General features: G+C 41.3%; 2 protein-coding genes across 2 annotated transcripts; both read right to left on the reverse strand.

The window, feature by feature from the left end:
* Positions 1 to 869: 869 nt before the first annotated feature.
* On the reverse strand, positions 870 to 3,250 carry hoxa5a (homeobox A5a). The gene is given in 5 exon segments (XM_083680836.1): positions 870 to 1,949; positions 2,582 to 2,848; positions 2,851 to 2,865; positions 2,868 to 2,912; positions 2,915 to 3,250. Coding segments are annotated over 5 exon segments (843 nt in total). The 5' UTR covers positions 3,174 to 3,250; the 3' UTR covers positions 870 to 1,692.
* Positions 3,251 to 9,503: 6,253 nt separating this feature from the next.
* On the reverse strand, positions 9,504 to 11,135 carry LOC310812592 (homeobox protein Hox-A7-like; the record flags this gene model as incomplete). The annotated part of the gene is made up of 2 exons (XM_083681215.1): positions 10,754 to 11,135; positions 9,504 to 9,856 (listed from the first exon to the last, which is right to left on the reverse strand). The coding sequence occupies exons 1-2, from the start codon at positions 11,118 to 11,120 to the stop codon at positions 9,504 to 9,506; spliced, it is 720 nt and encodes a 239-aa protein (XP_083537341.1). The 5' UTR covers positions 11,121 to 11,135.
* Positions 11,136 to 12,485: the final 1,350 nt, after the last annotated feature.

Below are 12,485 nucleotides of genomic sequence, written 5' to 3' on the forward strand. Positions count from 1 at the left end.
GGAGAGATAGAGCGACCGAACACAATCATAATGCTGTTTAGAACAGGGTGGCTGCTCTAAGCCACGCGAGCAATAGAATGGAAAAGCTACAGGCTACTCGAGTGCAACTTACCTCGAGACAGGGGCTGTCTCCGAGCGTGAGTCCGGTCCATCTCAAGGCAGTCTGAGCTAAGAGCGTCGGTAACGGTCAAGGAACACTTACAGCCTGCAAAAGAGAGAGTCAGGCGAAGCCTCGCGTCAGTACGATTATATGTTATGTGCAATATACTGTCAACTCCCCAAAACCATAAAACTTACTTTAATGGCCACCACGTGACTGTTTATGGCCAGTGAGCCTATCTGGCCGCGCTCCGGATGATTTTTACGATCTAATTCAAAGACAAAACCCCTATTCATTTGGCACCCAAATGTCAGGGAGCCGGAACCGGTCTAATAAAGTTTACTGCTCGAAAAGTTGAACTGATTCCCTGAGAGTAGTGAGGTAGAGCACAGGGGACGCAGAGCCCCTGGAGCCGGTCACTGGCATGGACCGCTTTTGTCCACGCGCAGAGGTGAGTAAAGAGAACGGATACAGATTTTACCTGTTGATTTTCTAGATTTCAATCTCGAAAGAATTTTGGAAAATCTAACTCCTAAAGTTTAGAGTGCCGTCATTGTAATATATATATATATATATTTATTTTATTTTATCCCAAGCTTATCTTGACATGTCAAACTTTAGGCTAAATTGTGTGAATTTTGATCATTCTGACTCGAAGGCCCATAATCTTGTGTTTTGCTATGTGACATATCAACACACTAATAGAAATGTCGACACGCCAATAATTGTGCGGGGAATGAATTAAAACACTGTAGCCAATATTGTCGTTCCAGTAAAAAGTTTATTATAATCGGCATCATCACTATCATATTTTGTCAAATTCCAGTCATTCTTTAAAAACATTTTTGAGCTTATCACGATGGAGCTATACACTAAGGCTATACAACATGGGCGATGGGATCCACAATAGAACCATCATCAAAATATAGAAAAACTAAAACAAAGACACAAACCAACATTCTGCAAAGACGCTGCGCCAGGTGAACAACTTTACAGCAGCTCGTGCAAAAGAAGGACACAAAGGCACAGCTACACACACACACTGAGTCGGAACCGCGGATCCGTCACATGTTCACAACGCACACAACAATCACAGAAGGCTTATTTAGTCTGTCTGAGCAAGTTCGACAGTTTGGTACAATACATTAACCAAATAAATACATACATTCAGTACATATAAAACGTATGCTATACACAAAAGCAACTCAGATCAACCCATTCATTCTGAGATTCTAGGCCTAGTGTTTTTGAGTGCAATACACAACTTTTATTGGATACGTATGGACTTATTTGCAATAGCTTCAAGCTTAATAAGTTAAACAAACACGCATTTCCCATTTGTTTTCCTCCAAGTCAAGAGAGATATGTACAGAACACAATGTTTTACTCACATAAACATTATCACTGTAAAATAATAATAATATTTTTTTTTTTAAAAGTAAGGAGGGACGCTTTGAAAGGCCGGAGCTTGGACACGGTGGTGTTTACTGCACCGAGACAGCCCATAGAATGTCTCTCGCGCTTTTGATGAGATGAGGGAAATTATCCAAACATTTGGATTATTTTTTAAGTGCTCATCAGGGAATCAAATATCAGGGACGGTGGTACCCCACACCCCCTGCTGCAGCCATGCTCATGCTTTTCAGTTTGTTGTCCTTTTTCCACTTCATCCTCCGGTTCTGGAACCAGATTTTGATTTGGCGTTCAGAGAGGCAGAGGGCGTGCGCTATCTCGATCCTCCGTCTGCGGGTAAGATACCTATTGAAGTGGAACTCCTTCTCGAGCTCCAAGGTCTGGTAGCGCGTGTAGGCTGTTCTCGCCCTCTTCCCCTCTGGTCCGGTCAGACTGTCTGTTAGTAACACACATGATGCAACCAATGAGACCAAGAACACCCAATGTTTGGCTATACATACAACCTACAGTTTATGAATGGTTACCATGCTATAGACCTACATTTTAATTACGCATGCATTACGCATGACCCAGTCCACACAGACACACAATCCACATTCACACACCATTTACACACACCTTTCAGACACACCTTTATCACTAAGAAAATGTTCAATGAAAAATAAAACACATGAAATCTAAAACGTGGACAAGGCAAACCTTCTGTATGATCACTTTCTGCATGCATACACACAAATGCCACTGTTTACATTAGCCTACACTAATCTTTTATCGACTCTACTTTGAATACCAAGATGGAGGTGAACAGGTGGCGTGAATGGTGTCTTACTCTTCTTTATAAGCTTATACTATTATTACAAACTACTACTGGATCCATTCTTATCGAAAGACATAATAATGCTCGCTGGATCCAAATATGGCAACGAGAACAGTTGAATATGGCTGGGGCATACCATCTCCACGCACACATACATACCCTTAAAGTCACTCATACACACAAACACCAGCTGTATTTCAACATTCAAACATAAACATCGATTCACCTAAAAACGTATAAAGCTGTTTTACCATGACTTATGTGCAGTTTTCTCATCCACGGGTATATCTGAGGCTGGGCTGCGTCGGTGACATTTTGGGAAGTTGTCTGCGCGCTTCCCGCCGGCTTCTCTTCCTCGAGGGGGGAGGCTTTGGACACACACTCCCGGCTCAACAGCGTGCCGCCGTTCGAACTCGAGTTCGGGGTCGAGCAGGGGCTCGTTATGGAGTTCTTTGTAGCTCGGTGTTGAGGTTGAGACTCAGTGACTGGAGACGAGCTCGCGACAGAAGAGCACGGGAGCGGGTCAGGTGGAGGCGAGAGGGACGCAGTCCCAGTGGCGCTCCCGGGCTGGGTGTACCTGGGCGGCTCGACAGAGGACGTCGTTGCAATCGACTGGCTCGGGGAGTAGCCCGGCGCCGGATCGCTGTCGACAAAGTGGCCGGTACCGGCACGACCGACAGTGAGGTCCATCCCGTTGTAACCATAGCCGTACCTGCTGGAATGCATGGTCGTTGAGTCCCTGTATTGCTCGTTTGCTGGTCTGTGGTCTCCATAATTATGTAACTGAAAGTCCGCGCCATTGGGATAGCGACCGCAGAATGAGTTTACAAAATAGGAGCTCATTGGTTGACAATTCCAATATTGTTTGTAGTAGGTATTGTAGTTTTTCTTTTTAGAGGAAATAACAACGTGTGTGCTTGATTTGTGGGTCTTGATGGTTTTGCGCGTTCTATAGCACCCTCGCACAATTTATGATGAATTATGGAAATGAGTAGAACATGTACTTGATTCTCTCTTACGTAGGCACCCAAATATGGGGTACGGCTGAGAATCACGTGCTTTTGTTGACCAGTCGTAAATCCTGCTTGATGACCTCAAGAGGTAAACTCGTGCACAAATAGGAAATCTGGGTGGATAGTGGTGCGCGCGACGCAGCGTGCCTGGGCCGGGCGCTCACAGGTCCCTACACTCATCTCTTGGATTATCGTCGTGCGCCATCCTCTGGCCGAAGTCTCGCACTGTCTGCGTCGGGTTTTTGAGGCGTGGGCTCTGAACGGGGTCGTTCAGAGGTTAACGACCATTGCGGCAAAAGAGATGGCTTTCCAAACAATACAGCAAGAAAACCACTGAAAATGAGACCTCTCCACTGATAGTACGGAGATGAATTCGATGGTTAACATAATATCGTTATCATTGGATAGAAACTAGGCCTACAGTTGCCTATGGCCTACAGGACATATCAAACGGAGCAGAGAATTATACATATATTGCACTGTAAACTATTAATGCACCGTGGAAAGGGATGTTTTGCATCACAACTTTATAAATCTAAGGATAAGCAAAGCTATTGTTTTAAGATGACTGAAATGACAAGCTGTGTAAAAAGAAAACCTATAAACATGTATTGTAAAGAGAGAGTAGGCCATTGACCTTTCAAACAATGAGATGCATACCAAAATAATGTATCTTAGAATGAAGCCTACTCTTATACAACAGCAGTAGGCTAGTCTACGACCATTTACACGTCTACGATAAAAAGGTAAATAAATTGCACACGGTCTGATCAATAAATTCGTCCTTTTGAGTTATGTAAATTAACGCTATTGCATTTCCATGAAATGTGCACAATGCATTGTACATGTGTGTAGGCCTGATGATCTTACAGCTGATATTGATATTGATTCAGCAAACAACTTAAATTAAATTCTATCATCACCTTTTGCTAAATAATCATTTTTATTTTTTTTCTAAACGGACTAACCTATCTAAACACATGTAATACGTTTGAATTAGAGCGAGAAGCCAACAAAACAATTGTTTCTCATTGAGAAAAAGTTGGGAATTTAGGAAAATAATGATAATAAGGCTTTGGCTTATTTTTAAGAGTGTCTAGAAATAGGCTACGGTAAACAAACACGGTATCACTATATTGTTTCTGAAGAAGTGTGTTTAACATGCAAATAGCCTCCACTCAAGGGACAAAAAAAAAGATTCCCCTTGGTGTCGCTCGGCATCGAACCCATTAACTGCCATAAAAATCTTCATCACCCTCGGATTTATAAGAGAAAGATTACGCCATTTTAAACCAAATAACTCGAGTCTCACATCGTATATTCCATCAATTCAGTTATCAATCTAAAATCGGGTAAAAAATAACATGAATATAAATGTAAAAGAAAAAATAGCGACATAACAGCAGGAATTATAGCCTCAATCATAAAGTAGGCTGCTGTAAAACTGAAATATTATTGTAGCCTAGAGATAGGCCGTATGTTACAGCATCGCCTATACTATTCAGCTGCCAGTATTGGAGTTAAATTGTTGGTTTGTTGATTTAAGGTTTAACTTTGGGGAGAAAGTATTGTAAAAGGTTAACTATTGGAAGAAGAAGTGGTGATGGTTATGACAATAGCAGCCATATTGTTCTGTGATGTGGTGCTAGCTGGAATTGGGTTAGTGCGGCTAACAGACGCAGCGAATAGCAGTACAGCTACAAACCCTTACGATAGAGTCTGGGCGAGAGAGCTGCATGCCACCATGGCCTTCTCCAGTATGGCACCAGTCTTAGTTTCGTTAGTTATCCACTTACCCTGTAGCCCCCAAAACACACTAGCTCACATGTACACCGTTCTCATCACTCCTGAGTATCCAACAAAGTGTGTTTGCAGCTGGCACAAGCAGCGTAGTGGACAATTCTGTCTGTCCGAAAGACGTAGACTCTCAGAGGGTATAAGAGCCCAGGAAGGCTCTGCCGAGACCGAGCCGAGCGCGCAGGGCCAGATGTGTACAGCGGTGTTTTACGGAGCTCCGAGCTTGGGCCTGAGATTTGCATGGTAGTCCGGCCAGAGCGAAGGAACATGCTCCGGATATTGGAGTAAAGATTTTGTTCTGTGCACACTGGCTGTTTGGGGTTGTGTTTTAAGTGGTTGTTAGCAAGTATTTGTAACTAGAGATATGCACGAAAAGCTGATTTATCACTGGCCAATACAAATACAGTTCCCAATAAATTATCCCACCCTAGGGAACAAGGGCACAACCAGGAAGTGCAAAAGAAACAAAAGTAACTTCTGTACAAGTGGGGGAAAAGAAAAGAAAAAGCGAAAAGACTAATTGCGCTACTCGAATAACTGGCATCTGGTAGAACCTTCAGGCTCCGGTAGCGCATGGATAAAGGGATGGAGGGGGTGCGCGCTCTGCAGGCACGTATAGACAGAAACAATATGAAATGTAGCCGAGTGATTGGACTGAGCGAGTACAATTTTACTATATGCTTCAGTTTTATTCCATCATTGATTTCATTACAGCCCATATTACGCACGTAATAACCAACGCCGCTAAAGCCGCATTCATTTCAAAAATGACTTGGACTTATATAATGCAAGAGAATAGCATTAGCCTACATATTCCATTATTTCTCGACTAATTTCATTACCTTTGAGTGGACAGGGAGATATATATAAGTAGAGCGAATCGGCTAATTGAATGAGGGAGCAAAACAGCCATCTAACAGGTGAAACAAAAACCTCTACTGAATAGCCAAGCTAATCCAGACGAAGCATTGGCCTGCAAAAATATATCACTACACCAATAGTTTTAATCAGACAGTCTATATCTCAGCCTTTTAAACTTCGTTGTTGTCATTAGATGGCATCAGCTTGTACAGTATCTCAGTCCATTAAAGAAGGCCTAGTAATTTTCAGACAATAATGTACATTTCTAGCATGAATGCTGCCTTTTGTTTGGAAAATAATACCGAAATAGAAAGTTATTTTAGAACTCGAATAAAGCTCACTACCCATCTCGAAGGCTATATAACACTTTAAGGGGGAGAAATGTCAGATCTTTACACTAAATGTGATTTAGGCCTACTGCACTTATGTGATACAATGTCATATACCGATAGGCTAAATAATCAGCAGGACAATGTTGGTATTTATAGACCTAAGACATTACTATTGTCCTTATGTCTATCATTTGATTAACCAGACGAATCCCTTATTCAATCTATCATTGTTCTACCTGTTTTAGAATACCAACTAAAGCCTGAGCATGCTGTGACTCTAAACGATCCGTTCCAGATATTGGCCTTTATATGCGAGATAACACTGTCGTGTTATGAAAAACAATACAATGTTAATGTAATGATTATGACAATCATTAGTGATTATTACTATTGTGATTATCAATACTATTGTCAACAATCGATATCAATAGGTCCTTGAGAGGGAGAAACATTTTCCTCTGATGCTGAGCTTTACATCTGCATGTTAGATCAGTCAAAATCGAACTAATATATTGTTCGTTAAAATAGCATTCAAATAATAATGTAAATATCGTTTGTTCAAATCAAATCAACTAAACGTTGGCTGTGTTTACAAAACACCATGAGCACTGTGGTTTCACAGCAAGGGAAGCTGTGCTTTTACCAAAACGAAGACACACTTTCCCACAAGAGGGCGACAATGAGCAAGTCCATTGGCCAAAGTCTACCAAATAACATTAAGCTGCTGAGAGCCATCCCTTTCAAATCCAGCAAATATAAACACACACACAAAGCAAATATTTAAGTCATCATGATTAAAACGCTCACATTAATGAAGGTTTGTATAAAACATTTAGATATGGCCAAAAGAAAGCTGTCGATTCCGCTATATTTCATTCCATTCAAATCATAATTTATTTTTGATCTGATTCTCAATTCAATTAGATAAATCGGTCGTTAATGAATTTCAATGACATAACCCGCTAAGGCTGAATAAGGCTGAATCAATGCACTTTATGAAACGAGCGTCTTGCTAAAATAGTCGAAACAAGCACAGGTAAACATTTTTGTGGTCTAACATTATAATTTCACTTTCCTTACGAAATTAATGCCAAATTAAACTGACAACTGATGAGGACGTATCCACATCTTACCGTATCTGACGTGTCCTGTCGTGGGATGCGGAACTGACACAGGGAGTGAACGGACAGGTGCGTGTATAAGGCGACTGGTAAGAATCTCCTGACGCGCCAGCTGTGTCTCTGGAAGGAACCACGAGCTCCGGGGTCAGGCGTCACACTCGAGCTCAACTCGTCCATCGTGCCAAACCGTGACGAGAATCACGGGAATGAGTCCAAACCGTCCGGTTCCAGGCGAGGGGCTCTGCTCCGTGCCCCTGCTGAATCAAAAGAATCCTCGAAAACAACGACGAAAAGAAAACAACAATAATATGACCAATGCAAAGACTCCGTACAGAAATGGTTGTGTGGTAGACACAGCCTTTTAAACGAGTGCTGCTCTATTCTGGTAAAGGAAATTATACATTAAAAAAGTTCATGTTCACGGCTCCATGCCACGTGACCAGGGGTGGCCAATGGATAGTCGCGGAGCGTCGTAAAGTTGTATTGCTATGTTGTAAATGTTCATAAACAACAACGGATTTATGACCCAGTGCTAGAGGGAGAGAGAGAGAGAGGAGGGGAGGGGGGGTGGAGGGGCAGGTCACAGTGAGGCGCCATCTTACCGAGAGGAGGGGGAATGCACATGAGTTACACAGTCATATCTTCTGGATGCAGCCTGCCCAGTCTCGTATCCTCATAGTTGCCATACCTCAGCTCCAAATCTGTTGACATTTTTCTACACAACTTTGCTAGGCTGCGTAAGACATGTGACATGTGTACTTCTCATAGGCCTATAACGCATGGTGAAGTAATTAATGCTCATTTTACTGTCTATTTTTCTTGACAACGCGTTGTGCATGTCAATATCATTGAATGAAAGCGAAATTAACTAATGGTGTACTCTGTGACTTTCCAAAAGATTCAATGAATTTAGGCTCTTATATTCGTCACTGAGCTATTTTCATAAATGAATTTCTCTCATTCGATCAGCCTATTTTATTACTTAAATGTCACGACATGGATAGTCTATAGAATATAGTCCCCTACCGCTTTGTCAATTGGTTTAGTGGGATAGTGTCAAATGAACCAACACATTTGAGAAGATTTCCGTCGGTTAAGTTGCAAAACAATTATTTCTGAAAATAACAGTAGGACATTTCCATGCAGCGCATACACAAATACACAATCTACAAATAGGCTACATGCATGGGCGCAGACTCACACAGCAATAGAAAAACAAACTTCGTAATAATGTTAGAACATTTATACGTGAAATTGAAGATGAAAAATACAAAATCAACACAACTTTACAATGCACAAAGACTTATATTACACAAAGGCTAACTTATCCAGTGTTGAAATATTATCAGTGGTCTTTGACGTGGTATCTGAGGTAGGCTACATCTTTGCGGTTTCGAAATCATGCAAATATTCATGACAATTTCGCCATGTGGCTCCAGGGACAGGCTCTTGGAATATTACTTATACAATAATAAATACTCATGCTAAGCAATGAAAACAGACAGAGTACCTCCAAAGATAACGAGGGGAAGGAGCATTCAACCAGTCAATATTCGTACGTTTGAATAAGGCACTTTAACGCAATTAGTTGTATTTATTCATCTTTGAAATAAAGAACAAATCCTGCGAAAAAGGTTCCTCTAATGCAGTTTTGATACAAGTCATTGAAACTGGAGGTGAATTCAATGAGGCCAGTTGCTTAAGTGCGACTGTGCCGTTAGGTAGTTCTCTGTTAAGGAATGTTGGTTCAGTATCTCGATACCCTCTAAATTCAAAGATCAAATAGAGGTTTTTTTATAATAGTTTTATTAGGTAGTATCAGTTCCCTTTAATGTGCGTATGCTGTCGTTTATACTATTATTGGCTTGACCATTGTTTTAAAAAAAAGTGCTTTCACTAGTTCTGCCTGGTAGTCATTTCTTCAATCATTTCTGCGCTCTAAATAACATGATCGAAGAGAGCGTATCGATTTTGTGAGAATATACATGTTAAACATATCCCTAAAGACAAGTACAAACATTTATGGAGTGCTTGTTTCGTTAATGGCTTTTATGTCTCATCCCCTTCCTTTGTAGTGGAGTTTCCTGCCATACCAGAGGGCGGTGAGTCTCCTCTCTCTGTGTTATCGGCATTGGATTGACCATTGATAACTGGATCGCCATCCTCTTCGCCCTCTCCAGTGGCACCGGGGTTCAAAGAGGAGGCCTCGTCCTTGTGATCCTTCTTCCACTTCATCCTTCGGTTCTGGAACCAGATTTTGATCTGGCGTTCGGTCAGGCAGAGCGCGTGAGCGATCTCCAAGCGTCTCCGACGGGTCAGGTACCGGTTGAAGTGGAACTCCTTCTCCAGTTCGAGTGTCTGGTACCGGGAGTACGTCTGCCGCCCACGCTTTCGGTTTGGGTCTGTGAAAGAGGTTTTACAATGCATAATCCCTGTATATAAAGCATTCCATAATATGCTACGAAAGACATGTATAACATGGCCTTTGCAAATTTCTATCGAACATAAAAAATAAAAACTTTCCAAAAGCTTCAATGTTTGCTTCGTCATTTGTAGGGCTCTATCTTAAACATGACAGCCATAGTTTTTCCATAAACTTAATTTCTAAAAAGAGATTTCCTTTCATTAAAAAATAATCCAGCTGGGATGGAAATCTATTGCTCCTTATGTACTGCATGCCTTTCCAATTAAAAGCATGTGTTGGTCTGCCAGTACTGGGTCATTCTTAGCTTACAAGCAATTACCCTCCTGCAACTACCATTTTTATATGCCATTATCAAACTCTCTCTTGCCTTTACTACTTCCCTAATATTACTAGTAGCCTATATTATAGTAATAGGCCTACTATCAGTACCACAACTACTACGACTATAAGTTATATAATAGGTGTAGGACTACAATAGGTCTCTCAGAGTGATACTAACAACTGCCATTCCAGGCACAATTAAAAGGCAAACTGCAGAGCGCACGGCCACTGATTTACACTATAACCTATATTGGCTGGTCTTTTACTGCTACAAAGGGGAGAAGAAGCTAAGAGAGTAATAATAGTGCAGCGGAAACCCCCAGTGGCAAGGTCTCTGCGAAATGAACATTACAGAAGCAGAGGGCTAATGAATTTATGACCACAGAACTCATTACTTACGCAATAAAAGTTTTACGATTCTTTCCATGCAACCAATGGCTTCACGGAATTAATTGAACCATTAAGACCACGGTAAGTATCCCAAGGTTTTGTAAATGCATTGACGCTAGTGCGCTGCAGAAGTAGGCTATGCTGGACTCATTTTAGATGATACCTGATGTTCTCATCCAGGGGTACATCCGGTAGTGTTTGTCCGTCGGCGAGGTGAGGGGTCCCGGTCTCGGCTGGACGCAGCTGTCGCCGAACAGGCGGCTCTGGTCGAAGGAACTGCATTGGAGGTTGTGCACGTCCGGCCCCTGGTTGTAACCCGGTGTAAACATCGGGTGGCTCTGGTAGATGGCATTATTGACGTTGTAAAGTCCAGACAGAGACGGTGGAAAGGCAGGGGCTACGGCACTGTGAGCCGACGCAGGTCCCTCCCCACTGGGTCCAAGAGCGCAAGAACCCCGGTCTGCATTTGGAAAGAGAGAACCGCTCGCCGTATATTTGCTAAAAAGACCATCCACATAATAAGAACTCATATTTTTTCTCTGTGATTTGTTGGCCCAGAATCTTCAGTGTCGTTTTTACGAGGTAGTGTGATATATGACAGCAATACACCCTAGATTTACACCAAACCCCATTTTCCCCAGGACCAAAGAATTCACCCACGTGATCCACCCTTGTGACCGTTGTAGCCAATCACAACTTGGGCAGAGATTTCATTATGGTGCATACTGCAGCGTGGGATTACCACACAAACACACATGCACACACACACACACACATGCACACACACACACACACACACACACGCACACACACACACACACACGCACACACACACACACACACACACACACACTTCACACCGTAATAAACACTGTGGCATAGCACAAAAAAAGAGTTACAGACAACATGACACATATTACAATGTTAACAGCTCAAAACTAAATCTTATGTTGCACAGTCGCTGAAAACGAATGTAAATTGTTGGTACCAAGTCTCCACTTTGTTACCATCGTATAAGACAAAGATAGAGTAACGTGTAATAAACCTGAATAAATACAGTGTATGCTCTTAAGCTTTTGGTGACTTGTACAACTATTTAAATTGAAAAACTCAAAAGTATTTAAGAAAGTCCAAATGTATGCAAGTTATTATCATATTAAACATCAACACTGTGAGAGCCGGAATGTAAGGATTTAAACAAAAAATAGAATCAGTGTAGCCTATATTTGGGATGAAATGCAGTATAGTAGGAAGGTACCTGATAATGGTAAATAGAATAAATCTGTGGTCTCATTCATTCATTGGAATTAAGCTAGTCTCGGTGAATCTAAATGTTGACAATAATAAATTAATTGTAGCAAATATAATCATCAGCAAGTAGTACTGGCTTTATATAACTGATTGCGATTGTTTTTATTATTATTCTTTGTCGTTAAAGCCTAAAAGCAGACCGTGAACATTTTCAAATGAGAACATTGTAAATAAAACAGATTAGAATATTCAAAATTAACAATAGTGTGAGGCCCTTATTTAAAAGCATGGTGTGTTTGTTATCAAAAGTCGGCTCGCAATGGCTATGTTCACTCCTGTGAAATTCCACATAATTTGACTGGCAATAAACACGATGTTAAAAAAGGATGGAATTGTATCGATACTGATTTCTTCAACATGATTACATGAATGGGATGATCTAAATACAATACACTAAATACTAGACCTTACCAAACTTAAATGTAGTGTATTTAAGTGTATAGGCCTAATCCGACAGGCTGATGAACAAAGCTGAACAAAGCTTTGTCGACATATTGCTAATTCTGAAAATAAACGACAATAACCTAATTGGGTAGCTTTCCAAAAACCAAAGCTTTCAAAGTAATAGTAACCTAAGTTATTAA

Source organism: Argentina silus (assembly GCF_951799395.1).
Source record: "Argentina silus genome assembly, chromosome: 11".
NCBI classification, from domain to species: Eukaryota; Metazoa; Chordata; class Actinopteri; order Argentiniformes; family Argentinidae; genus Argentina; species Argentina silus.